General features: G+C 38.3%; 1 protein-coding gene across 1 annotated transcript in view; it reads right to left on the bottom strand.

The window, feature by feature from the left end:
- LOC113251010 (uncharacterized) overlaps positions 1 to 15,771 on the bottom strand; it is an 89,935-nt gene that overhangs the window by 56,064 nt on the left and 18,100 nt on the right. The window contains exons 5-10 of the mRNA XM_048215543.2: positions 8,155 to 8,208; positions 7,121 to 7,171; positions 5,192 to 5,245; positions 4,063 to 4,116; positions 1,964 to 2,017; positions 967 to 1,020 (exon numbers count right to left, since the gene is read on the bottom strand). Of these exons, the coding sequence (XP_048071500.1) occupies positions 967 to 1,020; positions 1,964 to 2,017; positions 4,063 to 4,116; positions 5,192 to 5,245; positions 7,121 to 7,171; positions 8,155 to 8,208 (321 nt within the window). The remainder of the gene's footprint in view (positions 1 to 966; positions 1,021 to 1,963; positions 2,018 to 4,062; positions 4,117 to 5,191; positions 5,246 to 7,120; positions 7,172 to 8,154; positions 8,209 to 15,771) is intronic.

Here is a 15,771-nt window from a genome sequence, read left to right as displayed (position 1 = left end):
GCTTCCTCTGCTCCCTATCCACCACTGATTCTTCCTTGCTCCAAATTCAATTCTGTCTTCTCTTGGCCCACATACTTAGGGAGTACCTAGAGTCTCGTACTTGGACAATCTGGTAGTTTCTTAAGTGTTTTGGATGCTATTAAAGGTAACAGACTGTTTCCTTTTATGATCTGTTCTTTTTCCCCAAAAAATAGATCAAAAAGAGAAAGTTACATACTGAAGCTTGCAAAGACTTTAGAGAAAGTGCCAAAGAAACTCTACTGCCATGAATACGTCCCTGAATGAATTTCACAAATCTCAGTATCTCCCTTCCTCTATCTCCGTACGTTTATATCTCACCTCCCATCAAACGGTCAACACAAGTTACTTTTTTCACCAACTTGGGTCATTGCTAAAGGATTAAAAATGCACATTTTAAGAGTTTACATTCTCTCTAGACTTGTTTTTAGATGAAAATTAGCTATAACTATGCTACAATTTTCAATCTACTTGACCTAAAAAATAACCAGTCATTTGAAACCTGGCATTTAGTTTTTCCCTACAAATGAGGCTTTCTACGCTTGTAATGAGAATTCCACTCCTGTGGAAAAAAACTTAATTGAATTTGTGTACATTTCTTCACTCCTGAACCTTCTCCCTGCTCCAAGATAGGTTTATCTCCTCTCTTGTTCCATTTTAGTAGAGTCTCATACATGGAACATTATGATAGTTTCTTAGGGGTTTTGGCAGCCACTAACTCAGGGTGACAGACAAGGAATAAGATGCATCCGTCTCATGACCTGTTCCTCTTTTATCCAACTCCATCCAAACCACACAGAAAGTTACATATGCCACAGTAAGTTAGAAACGGTATCCGAGACACTAAAGGTCATGAATGCTCCTGAAAATGAAATCTCCCAAATCTCAATCTTTCTCCCTCCCTCCCTGTACATGTCTTATATGTGTATAGTTTTGTTTATATCTCACATTTCCTTGGTGACTCCATCAGAAGTTCCTGTTGTTAATTCACTCAAGGCAGTACTATGGGATTGCAAAGGGACATAGTCAGACTACACGATTTTCTAGACTAAATGTTTTGGTTCAAATTAGTCAACATTAACTTGCAAAATAGTTGACTCTTTAAAAATTTACACATAAATCAGTTATTTGAAACATGGTATGTCATCCCCCAGAAATGAGGCTTTATACGTTTGTAATGAATACCTTACACCTGTCAAAAAAACCTAAAGACTCAAGGTTTAAACATAGCTCTTTACTACTGAATCTGACCCAGGGTGTAACATCCTCTTATGGGGGGATTTATTTATTTAAATACCTCAGTGTAGGTATACATTTCTATTGACCAACCTAAATTCCTGAAGTCCCTCTAACCCATCTTTGCTCTTTAGGAATCATGGATGTCTTTCCTAACCTTCAGATGGTATCAAGTCACCACAGATCTGAGTCAATGACTCTATTCAATGTGATGGTAGGTCCAGGCTTGGGGGACCAGCTGCTCAGGGTGGCAAAACAGACAGATCTGGGTCTATTAGCTCCACTCTTTTCTGCTGAGGCATCCTCTGCATCCTGTCCACTCAACCATTTACTGTTTACAATTTACTATTACTCTCCTTTCTCCAAAAAGGTTTTTCTCCTACCTTGGCCCACTCCAGTAGAGTCACAGACACTGGCAATCTGACTTTCCTATCAGTTTGGCTGCTAGTATTAAGGGTGAAGACTAGGGGAAAGAGTACTCCTTCTAGGACCCATTCATCTTTTTTCTACCTCCATTCAAAAGACAAAGAATATTATATATAGAAGCTTACCATGAGGAAGCTTTACAAACAGTATCAAGGGAACTGTGTATTACCCATGGGTGCTCCTGAGAGTGAACATCCCAAATCTCAATGTATGCGTGTATTTGTGTGTGTGTGTGTGTGTGTATACAGACACATATTTATGTAATGTATTCATCATAGCTCACTTTGCACTGGAGAGTCCTTCAGAGGATACTGCTGTCAATTCACTCCGGGAAGGGCTAAAGGATTAAAAACAGACACAGTAAGATGTCACATGACTTCCAGACTTACGCTTTTTGTTAAAATTGGTTATAATTATCCTTGAACTTATAAACTCACTGACATTTAGAAAATTCACATGCAGATCAGTTATTTGAAGCCTAATATTTCATTTTCCCTAGAAATGAAGATTTATATGTTTGTAATAAGTATCATGGACCTAGCAAAAAAACACGACTCATTCAAGAATTAAGTACAGATCTTTAGTACTGAACCTGGCCTATGTGTAACAGCCTTTTATGGTGGAATTGACCTCAAATTCAACCTCAATTTGCAGGTATACATCCTTCTTTCCCACCTAATTTCCTGCTTCTCCAGTCTCTCCTTCACCCCATTTCACCTCTCATGCTTGCCTTCCCTGCCCTCAGATAGTGTCAAGTAACTGGCAGGCCTGAGGCAGGGGCTCCCTCCACGTGACTGTGGGTTTGGGGCAGTAGCCTCACATGCTGGCAAAGCTCTGGAGGGCTCCTCTGTCCCCTGTCTACTGCTACCTCCACCTTGTCTTAAATAGCATTCTGTTCCTTCTTCGTGCAATCTAGTAAGTCTCATATACAGGCATTCTAGAAATCTCCAAAATGTTTTGGCTGGTGGTCACTAGGAGGAAGAAGGATTCCTCTTATGACCTGTTCCTTTTTAATCCACCTAGATCCAAAAAAGACAGAAACTTACCCACAGGAGCTACAGTGAGAAGATTCAGAAACAGTCAAAGACATTGTATTATCATGGATGCTCCTAAGAATTATTCGGAAACTTCATCTTCTTAAAAGTTTTTATTTAAATTCAACTTAATTAACATATACTGTATTTTTAGTTTCAGAGGTAGAATTCAGTGATTCATCAGTTGCATACAACACCCAGTGCTCATTACTTCAAGTGCCTTTCTTAATGCCCATCACCCAATTACCCCATCCCCCCACCCACCTCCCCTCTGGCAACCCTCAGTTTGTTCCCTATAGTTAAGAGTCTCATATGGTTTGTCTCCCTGTTTTCCTCTTATTTTTCCTTCCCTTCCCCCCTGTTCATCTATTTTGTTTCTTAAATTCCACGAGTGAAATCATATGATATTTGTCTTTCTCTGACTTATTTTGCTTAGCAAAATATCCTTTAGCTCCATCCACATCGTTGCAAATGGCAAGATTACATTCTTTTTGATGGTTGAGTATACATATATATACCACATCTTCTTTATCCATTCATCTGTTGATGGACATTGGGCTCTTTCCATAGTTTGGCTATTGTGGACATTGCTGCTATAAGCATTGGGGTGCATGTGCCCCTTCAAATCACTGTTTGTATTCTTTGGATAAAAACCTACTAGTGCCATCGCTGGACTATAGGGTAGCTCTATTTTTTTAACTTTTTGAGGAACCTCTGTACTGTTTTCCAGAGTGGCTGCACCAGTTTGCGTTCCCACTAACCATGCAAGAGGGTTCCCTTTTCTCCACATCCTCACCAACATTTGTTTCCTGAGTTGTTAATTTTTAGCCATTGTGACTGGTCTGAAGTGGTATCTCATGGTGGTTTTGATTTATATTTCCCTGATGCTGAGTGACGTTGAGCATTTTTTCATGTCTCTGGTGGCCAGTTGTAGGTCTTCTTTAGATAAATGTCTGCTCATGTCTCCTGTCTGTTTATTTGTTTCTTGGGTGTTGAGTTTGAGAAGTTCTTTATAGATCTTGGATATCAGCCCTTTATCTGTAGCGTCATTTGCAAATATCTTCTCCCATTCAGTGGGTTGCCTCTTTGTTTTGTTGACTGTTTCCTTTGATGTGCAGAAGATTTTATCTTGATGAAGTCCCACTAGTTCATTTTTGTCTTTGTTTCCCTTGCCTTTGGAGATGCTGTAGCCAAGGTCAAAGAGGTTGCTGCGTGTGTTCTCTAGGATTTTGCTGGATTCCCGTTGTTTGTATATGTGTCTTTGTGTGTCTGTGTCAATACAAGTATATAAATACATATGTGCATATATGTTCATATAAATATTTATCTTTATTCATTTATATCTCACATTTTACTGGTGACTTCCTCACAGCCATCTGATTTCAACTCAGTGAGGGCAGTGCTAAAGGATTAAAGAGGCACATAGTCAGCACGTGTAATGCTAGACTGACTTCTTTCCATTTAAATAGCTACAACTGCTCTATTCGTATGAACGGGCCAATCTTTAAAAATTCATGTATATACCACCTAATTTAACCCGGTGGGTCATTTTTTATAAGAGGCTTTAAGATGCTAATGACTACAAATAAATAATGCATCAACCTATAAGAAGTTCTAGACGGTCACCCTAATCCCAGTGTGTAATAGCCTTTTGTGGTAGAATTTATTTCAGATTCAGCTTCAATTTATAGGTACATATCCCTCTGACTCCAACTGATTTCATGATTCTCAATTCCCTTCATCACCTGCTTACTCTTCATGCTTGTCTTTCCTGCCCCTCGGACAGGGTCAAGTAACTAAAGACCTGAGGCAGAGGCTCCTTCCAGTATGGTGGTAGGTTTGGAGCACGAGCTTCCCATGGGGGCAGAGCTCTGGAGGGTGAGGGACAGATTCAGGGTCTATTAACTCCATTCTTTCTGCTGATTCCTCCTTGCTCCAAATAAATTTTCCTCCTCCCTTGCCCATTCTCATAGAATCTCATCCACAATAATCAAGGGTAGACAAATACACGGATTAAGAAGACTCCTTCTAGGGGCGCCTGGGTGGCACAGCGGTTAAGTGTCTGCCTTCGGCTCAGGGCGTGATCCCAGCATTATGGGATCGAGCCCCACATCAGGCTCCTCCGCTATGAGCCTGCTTCTTCCTCTCCCACTCCCCCTGCTTGTGTTCCCTCTCTCGCTGGCTGTCTCTATCTCTGTCGAATAAATAAATAAAATCTTTAAAAAAAAAAAAAAAGAAGACTCCTTCTAAGAACCTGTTCGTCTTTTTTCCACCGATATTCAAAAGACAAAGAATATTACATGTAGAAGCTTACCGTGAGAAGACTTTAGAAACAGCATCAGGGGAACTCTGTATTCCCATGCATGATCCTGAGAGTGAACATCCCAAATCTCAATGTATGTGTGTATTTGTGTGTGAGTGTGTGTGTGTGTGTGTATACAGACACATATTTATATAATGTATTCATCATAGCTCACTTTGCGCTGGAGAGTCCTTCAGAGGATACTGCTGTCAATTTACTCCGGGAAGGGCTAAAGGATTAAAAACAGACACAGTAAGATGTCACACGACTTCCAGACTTACTTTTTTAGTTGAACTTATAGACTGACATTTAGAAAATTCACATGCAGATCAGTTATTTGAAACCTAATATTTCATTTTCTCTAGAAATGAAGATTTATATGTTTGTTATAAGTATTATGGACCCAGCAAAAACACAAATGATTCAAGAATTAAGTACAGATCTTTAGAACCTGGCCTGTAACAGCCTTTTATGGTGGAATTGACCTCAAATTCAACCTCAATTTGCAGGTATACATCCTTCTTTCCCACCTAATTTCCTGCTTCTCCAGTCTCTCCTTCACCCCATTTCACCTCTCATGCTTGCCTTCCCTGCCCTCAGACAGTGTCAAGTAACTGGCAGGCCTGAGGCAGGGGCTCCCTCCACGTGACTGTGGGTTTGGGGCAGTAGCCTCACATGCTGGCAAAGCTCTGGAGGGTGAAAGATCCAGGTTGGATTAGCTCCTCTCTTTCCGCTGAGGGCTCCTCTGTCCCCTGTCTACTGCTACCTCCACCTTGTCTTAAATAGCATTCTGTCCCTTCTTCGTGCAATCTAGTAAGTCTCATACACAGGCATTCTGGAAATCTCCAAAATGTTTTGGCTGGTGGTCACTAGGAGGAAGAAGGATTCCTCTTATGACCTGTTCCTTTTTAATCCAACTAGATCCAAAAAAGACAGTTACCCACAGGTGTTACAGTGAGAAGATTCAGAAACAGTCAAAGACATTGTATTATCATGGATGCTCCTATGAATGCATTTGGAAACCCCATCCCTTTCATTCACTGTATTTTTGTGTGTCTTTGTGTGTGTCAATATATAAATACATATGTTCATATATGTTCATATATATTTATTCATTTATACCTTAGATTTTACTGGTGACTTCATAGCTGTCTGATTTCAATTCAGTCAGGGCAATTTCACTCATTTATGGAACATAAGAAGTAGGAAGATCGGTAGGAGAAGAAAGGGAAGAAGAAGGGGGGGTAAACAGAAGGGGGAATGAAGCATGAGAGACTATGGACTCTGGGAAACAAACTGAGGGCTTCAGAGGGGAGGGGGGTAGGGGAATGGGATAGGCTGGTGATGGGTAGTAAGGAGGGCATGTATTGCATGGTGCACTGGGTGTTGTATGCAAGTAATGAATCATGGAACTTTACATCAAAAACTAGGAATATACTGGATGGTGACAAACATAATAAAAAATATAAAAATAAAAAAAAAGTATAAAGAGGCACATGGTCAGACTGACTTTTTTCCATTTAAATAGCCTACAACTGCTCTATATTTATGACCTGGTCAACCTTAAAAAATTCACGTACATATCATCTAAGTGAACCAGGTAAGTCATTTTTTTTATTAGAAATGAGGCTTTATATCAGATGTAATGACTTAGGCCTACAAATAATTAATGTATCCATCTATAAGAAGTTCCATACTGTCACCCTGATCCCAGTGTGTAACAACCTTTTGTGGTAGAATTTATTTCAAATTCAATTTCAGTTTGGAGGCATCCAACCCTCTTATTCATTTAAATTCCTGGTTCTCAGGGCCTTCTCTCTTCTCCTTACGTTCATCTAAGGGTTTGGCTGCTACTAAAGGAGACAAACCTACTTAGGGGAAAAGCATGCCTCTTAGGACTTTTTATTCAACCAAATCTTAAAAAAAAAAAAAAAAAAAAAAGACAGTTACCTACATCTACTACAGTGAGGACTTAGAAGCAGTATTGAAGATTCTATTGCCATGGATACTCCTGAGAATGACTATTACAAATCTCAATCTATTGTTTTATGTGTATGTATTGAGATTATACATATAATTTTAAGTTTATGCATTCATAGCTCACATTTCATTGGTGAATTCTTCATAGGTTTCCAATGTCCCATTCTGGGCAGGGCTAAAGAATCAAAAGGGTACATTGTCAGACACCATGTGTAATTCTAGATATATTTTTCCATTCAAATAGCTACAATTAATCTAGGATATGAACTGGTTGATTTTTTAAAATCCAAGTGCAAATCAAGAACCTGGAACTTGGTGTGTCAGCTTATTAGAAATGAGGTTTATATGATAGTAATGAATATCTCATGCCCATGAGTAGTTAATACACCAAGATTTGGTAAAGTGTTCTTTATTATTACCCTAACCCAATCTGTAACTACCTTTAGTGGTGGAATTTATTTCAATTCCACTTTAGTTTTTAGGTTTATAAGTACATATCCCTTTGACCTCAACTAATTTTGTGATTGGTGATTCCCTCCATCACCTGCTTATTCTTCATGCTTCATGGAGGTCTTTCCTGCTCCTCCGACAAGGTCAAGTAACTAATGACCTGAGACAGAGGCTCCCTCCAGCATGGTGGTAGGTGGAGGATCAGCCTAATACAGTAGCAGAACTCCGGAGGGTCATGGACATGTCCAGTGTATTACCTCCACTCTTTTCTGCTGAGGGCTCCATTGCTCTGTCCACTGCTGATTCCTCCTTGTTTCAAATACCATTCTTTCTTGGCCCACCCTAGTAGAGTCTCATAGAGGCAATCTGATAATTTCCTAAGTGTTTGGCTGCAACTAAGGGTAACAAATATACTTAGAGGAAGAAGCATCCCTTTCATGACTTACTCCTCTTTTATTTAAATGAATCTGAAAAAGATAGTTACCTACAGATGTTTTCACGAGAAGACTTAGAAACAGTGTCAGACACTATCACTTTGTGAAATTAACTCTCAGGAGCATCCAAATTTCAATCTTCATTTCTTTATGTTGTATTTCTCTGTGTGTGCCAGTATATGAGTGTATATATGTTTATGTTGATAGGAGTATATATATGTATATGTACATACTTATATACATCTGTACATTTTTTTATGCTTTTCAATCTCACATTTCATTGCTGCCTTCCTCATAGGGTTCTGATGTCAATCCATAATGGTTTGGGCTAAAGGATTAAAAAGTTACATCGTCAGATACCACATATAATTCCTGATTTACTTTTTTTTGTCTAAACAATTGTAATTACTCTATGCTTATGAACTGGTTGATATTTAAAAATTCATGTATCAGTATATTGAACCTAGTATATTATTTTTTTTAATTAGAAATAAGGCTTTAGTCTTCTGAGCAAGACGGTGGAATGTGAGGATCCTATGCTCACCTCATTCCCTGGATACACTTAGATAACACCTACATCAGTATAACCCCCAAAACAACCCAAGAGTGGCAGAGCAGACTCTTCACTCCTAAATGTAGAGAAGAGACTACATCAAAGAGGGTAGGAAGGGTGGAGACACAGTCAGGATTTAAATGGACCCACAGGACTCCCCACAGGGGTGAGGGATGTGGTGGGCACAGAGAGGATGGAGGAGAAGAACTCACACCAGGCACACCAGGCATGGGAAACATGCTCAAGGAAGACAGATTGCCATAATATTAGGCTTTGAAAACCAGAGGGGATCAACTTCACTAGTTCTTACAATCAGTGAGACTTAATGCCTTGAACTTTAAAAATCAGTGGGCTCAGCTCTGGGAGAGCTGGAGGACAATATGAAACTAAGTACCTATCCTTAAAGAGACAGCACAACAAACAGCTCCCTGAGATAGAGCACTGACACAGCAGTTTGAAAAAACACTTGGGGTACACAGGAAGGAGATTTATTTACTAATCTGAGAGCATGTGTTGGAAGGGGAGGGAAACTTTGGGAAACATCTCCAAGAACAAAAGTGCTGGCCGGTACCATTTCCCTCCCCAACCTCCCAGTCAAGTTACATGGACACTTGTGGGAACCAGGTCAGCACATTCTCCACCTAGCTTACTAACAGTGTGCCCTGCATCCCTGTTCTTCTGCTGACGTGCCCCCACAATCCTTGACTGGGCAGGAGTTTTCCATGAGTGGCTGCAGGTCTCCTCCCATAGTGGACCACTACAGACCAAGCACCCTTCTCTCCCATTCTCCTGCAGACCTACCCATACCATGAATCCCTCCAAAGCTATGTCACAAGCAGTATGCAAGCAGCCCTGACAGGGGCCAGTGCCACTCCAAACTGACTCCTGCTGTGAGAAGAGGGAAAGATAACCACACAGACCAGTTCAACTGTAGCCCCAGCAGTGGGCAGGGGCAGATATCTGGTTTGACTGCAGGCCCTGCCCACCAACAAAAGCTTCTCAGGGGACAACAAAGAAGAGTGCCCTGAAGTGGCAAATGGTCTGACTCAACTCAAGCCCAAGGTGGCCTCAGACTGGCCCACTAACACAGGGAATAAACCCTGCCCAGAACAGGCAAAGAAAGTCATTGCAAATGACTGGACTGAAGGCAAACAAAACTCAGCCGCAACAGCAGGGCACACACAACACACATAAGACACTCCTGAAGTACCAGGTTCTGGTGAACAGGGGACACTGCATGCAGCACACACCAGACTTCTTTCAAGAGGAGATGTAGCTACTTTCCCAACACATAGAAACAGACACAGACAAATAAGACAGAAGAATATGTTCCAAATGAAAAAAACAGGACAAAAATCACAGCAAGACAGCTAAACAAAATGGAGGTAAGTCATATGCCTGATAGAGAATTTAAAGTAATGGTCATAAAGATACTCATTGGACTTGAGAAAAGAGTACAGGACTTCAGTGGGATCTTCAACAGAGAGAAAGAAATCATAAAAAAGAACCAATCAGAATGAAAAACTCAGTAACTGAGATGAAAAATACATTAGAAGTAATAAGTACTAGAGGAAGAAAATGAATCAGCAACCTAGAGGACAGAGTAATGCAAAGCAATCAAGCTGAATATGAGAAAGGAAAAAAAATTAAAATGAGAATATATTAAGGGAACTCAGTGCCATCATCAAGCATAATAAGATTCACACTATAGGAATTCCAAAAGGAAAAGAGAGATCTAAGTTGTAAGAAAATTTATTTGAAGAAATAAAGTGGAAAATTTCCCAAACCTGGGGGAGGAAACATAAATCCAGATCCAGGAGGCAGAGAGAGCCCCCAACAGTATCAACCCAAGGAGGTCCACACCAAGACACAAAGTAATTAAAATGGCAAAAAAATTGTGATAGAATTTAAGATAATTTACTTTTTTGAGAGCGAGCGAGCACACAAGCAAGTGGAGCTGCAGGCAGGGGGAGGGAGAAGCAGGCTCCCTGCTGAGCAGAGAGCCCTATGTGGGGCTCAATCCCAGGACCCTGGGATCATGACCCGAGACAAAGGCAGACACTTAACTGACTGAGCCACCCAGGTGCCCCAAAGATAGAATTTTTAAAGCAGAAAGAGAAAAGTAAGGTTACATACAAAAGAAACCCCATAAGTCTATTAACTGATTTTTCAGCAGAAATTTTGCAGGCTGAAGGGAGTGTTTGATCTATTCAAAGTGCTAAAAGAAAAAAAAAAAAAAACTGGCAACCAAGAGTACTCTATCCAGCAAGGCTATCATTCAGAAAAGGAGAAATCAAGAGTTTCCCAAACAAAACTTAAACCAATTTGTCATCATTAAACCAACCTTACAAGAAATTTGAAGGTGACTCTAAGTGAAAAGAAATCATAAGCAGGAGTAAGAAAATAGGAAGCACAGAAGCAGTAACACAAGTGTATCTATAAAAATCACTCAAGAGATTCACAAAATAAAAGATGTTAAGTATGACACCACCTAAATGTGGGGGGAGGAGTAAAAATTTAGTGCTTTTAGAATGGGTTCAAATTTAAGCAACCATCAACTTAATATAGGCTGCTATATGCATAAGATGTTACATATAAACCAAATGGAGCCACAAATCAAAAATCGGTGATATGTAAAAAAAATAAAAATAAAAAGAGGAATACAAGTATATTACTAAAGAAAGCCAACTAACCATGAGAGAAAAGAGGAAGGAACAGAAGAACTACAAAAACCATAAAATAAGTAACAAAATGGCAGTAAGTACATAACTATCAATAATTACTTTGAATGTAAACAGACTAAATGCTCCAGTCAAAAGACATAGGGTGATGGAATGGATAAAAAGAGCAAGACTCATTTATTTGCTGCCTATAAGAGACACATGTCAGAAAGACACATGCAGATTCAAAGTGAAGGGATGGAAAAGCATTTATCATACAAATGGAAGTGGAAAGAAAGCTGGGATAGCAATACTTATATCAGACAAAATAGATGTTAAAACAAGGAGTGTAACAAGAGACGAAGAAGGACACTATATAATAATCATAAAGGGAACATTTCAACAAGAAGATATAACAATTGCAAATATGTATGCATCCATCCTGGGAGCACCCAAATACACAAAGCATTTCATAACAAAATAATTAATAATAATTGATAGTAATACAATAGTAAGGGACTTTACCACCCCACTTACATCCATGGACAGATCATCCAAACAGATCAATCAACAAGGAAACAGTGGCTTTTTTTTTTTAAGTTATTTATTTATTTAGCACAAGAAGAGGTAGAGACAAAGGGAGTGAGAGAATCTCAAGCAGACTCTGTGCTGAGCATGGAGCCCAATGTAGGGCTCAATCTCAACCTGAGCTGAAATCAAGTTGGATATTTAACTGATTCCAGACCACCTGGGTGGCTCAAACAGCTTTAAATCACACATTGGATCAGATGGATCTAACAGATATATTCAGAACATTTCATCTAAAACAGCAGAATACACTTTCTTCTCGATTGCACATACAACACTCTCCAGAATCAATCACAGTGTAGGCCATAAAACAAGTCTCAACAAATTAAAGAGGACTGAATGCATACCATGCATCCTTTCTGACCATAACACTATGAAACTAGAAGTCAACTACAAGAAGAAATCTGGAATGAACACAAATACATGGAGATTAAATAATGTACTACTAAACCATGAATGGGTCAACCAAAAAAAAAAAAAAATCAAAAAGGAAATAAAGAAAACATGGAGACAAATGAAAACATGAATACAATGATCCAAAATCTTTGGGATGCAACAAAAACAGTTCTAAGAGAGAAGTTTATAGCAATACAGGCCTACCTCAAGAAGCAAGAAAAATCTCAAACAACCTAACCTGACACCTAAAGGAGCTAGAAAAAGAACACAACCCCAAACTAGTAGAAGGAAGAAAATAAAGATTAGAACAGAAATAAACAAAACAAACTAAAAAACAATGAAACAGATCAATGAAACCTGGAGCTGTTTTGTTTTGTTTTAAAGATCAACAAAATTGATAAACCTTTAGCCCAACTCAAGAAAGGAAAGAAAGGCAGAAAGACAAAGACAGAACTCAAAATCAGAAATAAAGTATGAAATAACAACCAACACCACAAAATACAAAGGATTATAAGAGATTATTAAAAATTATATGCCAACAAATTGGACAACCCAGAAGAATTGGATATATTCTTAAAACATATAATCTTTGAAAACTGAATCGGAAAGAAATAGAAAATTTGAGTAGACTAATTACCAGCAATGAAATTGACTCAGTAATCGAAATCTTTTAACAAAGGTCCAGGACCATATATCTTCACAGTTGACTCCAATCAAACATTAAAAGAATTAATAACTATTCTCCTCAAACTATTCCAAATAAAAAAATAGAGGAAGAAAAGCTTTCAAATTCATTTTAGGAGGCCAAACTTATCCTGATACCAAAACCAGATAAAGACACTACAAAAAAAGAACTACAGGCCAATATCTCTGATGAACACAGATGCAAAAATCCTCAACAAAATATTAGCAAACTGAATGCAACAATACATTCATCCTGAGCAACTTTTATTCTAGGTCTGCAAAAAAGTTCAATATTTGCAAATCAATGTGTTATATAAGAGAATAAAAACCGTATGATTATTTCCACAGATACAGAAAAAGCATTTGACAAAGTAAAACATCCATTCGTGATAAAAACATTCAACAAAGTTGGTTTAGAGGGAACATACTTCAATATAATAGAGACCATCTATGAAAAACCCACAGCCAACATCATACTCAACGGTAAAAAACTAAGAGCTTTTCCCCTAAGATCAAGAACAAGACAATGAAGTCCACTCTCACCACTTTTATTCAACATAGTACTGGAAGTCCTAGTCACTGCAATTAGACAAGAAAAAAAAGCATCCAAGTTCATAAGAAGTTAAACTGTCACTATTTGCAGCTGACATGACATATATAGAAGCCCTGAAATTTTCCAACAAGAAACTAAAAAAATTGATAAATGAATTCAGTAAGGTTGCAGGACACAAAATCAATATACCAAACTCCATTGCGTTTGTGTACACGAATAACGAAGAGGCAAAAAAGTTAAGAAAACAGCAATAGCACCAAAAAAAAATACCGAGAAGTAAACTTAACTAAGGAGACAGAAGACCTATATTCTGAAAACTATAAAACGCTGATAAAAGAAATGGAAGAGGACACAAACAAAATGGAAAAATCCCCAGCAGGGATTGGGAGAATATTGTTAAAATGTCTATACTACCCAAAGCAACCTACAGATTCAATGCAATTCCTATGAAGTTATCAGTATTTTTCACAGAACTAGAACAAAGAATCCTAAAATTCATGTGAAACCACAAAATACCCCCAAATAGCCAAAGCAATCTTGAAAAAGAATAAAACTAGAGGTATCACAATCCCAGATTTCAAGATATACTACAAAGTTATAGTAATCAAGACAGTAAGTACTGGCATAAAAACAGATATATAGATCAGTGGAACAAAACAGGCCAGAAATAAGCCCATGATTATATAGTCAAATTAATCTTCAACAAGGAGGCAAGAATACGGAATGAGAAGAAGACCATCTCTTCAAAGAGATGGTGTTTGGAAAACTTGACGGTTACCTGCAAAAAAATGAAACTGGATCACTTTCTTACTCCATACACACAAAAAAACTCAAACGGATAAAGGACCTAAAGGTGAGACCTGAAACCATAAAAAGAGCACAGGCAGTAATTTTTGACATTGTTTATAGTAAAATCTTTCTAGATAGGTCTCCTGAGGCAAGGGAAACAAAAGCAAAAATAAACTTTTGGGACTACATCAAAATAAAAAGCTTCTGCACAGCAAAGGGAACAACCAACAAAACTAAGACAACCTACTGAACAGGAGAAGATATTTGCAAGTGACATACCGATAAAGGGTTAATATCCAAAATATGTAAAGAACTTATACAACTCAACACCAAAAAACCAAACAATCTAACTTAAAAATGGGCAGACGCCATGAACAGACATTTCTCCAAAGAAGACATCCAGATGGCCAAGAGGCACATGAAAAGATGCTCAACATCACTCATCATCAGGGAAAAGCAAACCAAAACTACAATGAGATATCACCTCATACCTCTCAGAATGGCCAAAACCAAGTGTCCATTGGGAGATGAATGGATAAAGATGTGGTATGTATGCATATATGTATACACACATACACACACGCTCACACAAATGTATGTTACTCAGTTATAGAAAATAGTGAAATCTTGCCATTTTCGACAACATGGATGGATCTAGAGAGTATAATGCTAAGTGAAATAAGTCAGAGAAAGACAAATACCATATGATTTCACTCATATGTAGAATTTAAGAAAAAAAAACCAGACCAAAAAAACCCCAAACTTAAAAATTTTATTTAAATTCAGTTAATATTAGGTCGATTTCAGTGATTCATCAGTTGCATATAACACCCAGTGCTCATTATATCATGTTTCCTCCTTAATGCCCATCACCCAGTTACCCCATCCCCCCACCCACCTCCCCTCAAGCAACCTTCAGTTTCTTCCCTACAGTTAAGAGTCTCTTATGATTTGTCTCCCTCTCTGATTTCATCTTATTTTTCCCCCTCCCTTCTCCTAGATCCTCCGTTTTGTTTCTTAAATTCCACATGAATGAAATCATAATCGTCTTTCTCTGATTGACTTATTTCACTTAGCATACTACCCTCTAGTTCCATCAATGTCATTGTAAATAGTAAGATTTCATTTTTTGATGGCTGAGTAATATTCCATTATATATACACTACATCTTCTTTATCCATTCGTTTGTCGATGGACATGAAAAAAAAAAAAACACTCAACGTCACTTGCCATCAGGGGAATACAAATCAAAACCAAAATGAGATACCACCTCATACCAGTCACAACAGTTAAAGTTAACAATTCAGAAAATAACAAATGTTGGTGAAGATGTGGAGAAAGGTGACCCTCTTGCATGGTTGGTGGAAATGCAAACTGGTGCAACCACAGTGGAAAACAGTATGGAGGTTCCCCAAAAAGTTAAACAACAAAAAAACCCCCAGACTCTTAACTAGGTTACCAGAGGGGAGGTGGGGGGGAGGGGAATGGGTGAAAGAGATGAAAAGAGTACATTTATCAGGATGAGCACTGAGTAATGTATAGAATTGTTGAATCACTATTGTACACTTGAAACTAATATGTTGTATGTTGATTATACAGGGATTAAAAATTCTTTAAAAGGAATAAGATTTCATATGGTGGTAATTAATATCTTAGGACTGTGCAAAT

This window comes from Ursus arctos, unplaced genomic scaffold (genome assembly GCF_023065955.2).
Source record: "Ursus arctos isolate Adak ecotype North America unplaced genomic scaffold, UrsArc2.0 scaffold_10, whole genome shotgun sequence".
Taxonomy (NCBI): Eukaryota; Metazoa; Chordata; class Mammalia; order Carnivora; family Ursidae; genus Ursus; species Ursus arctos.
The sequence above is the reverse complement of the archived record's forward strand: the minus strand, read 5'-3'. Positions and strand labels throughout refer to the sequence as shown.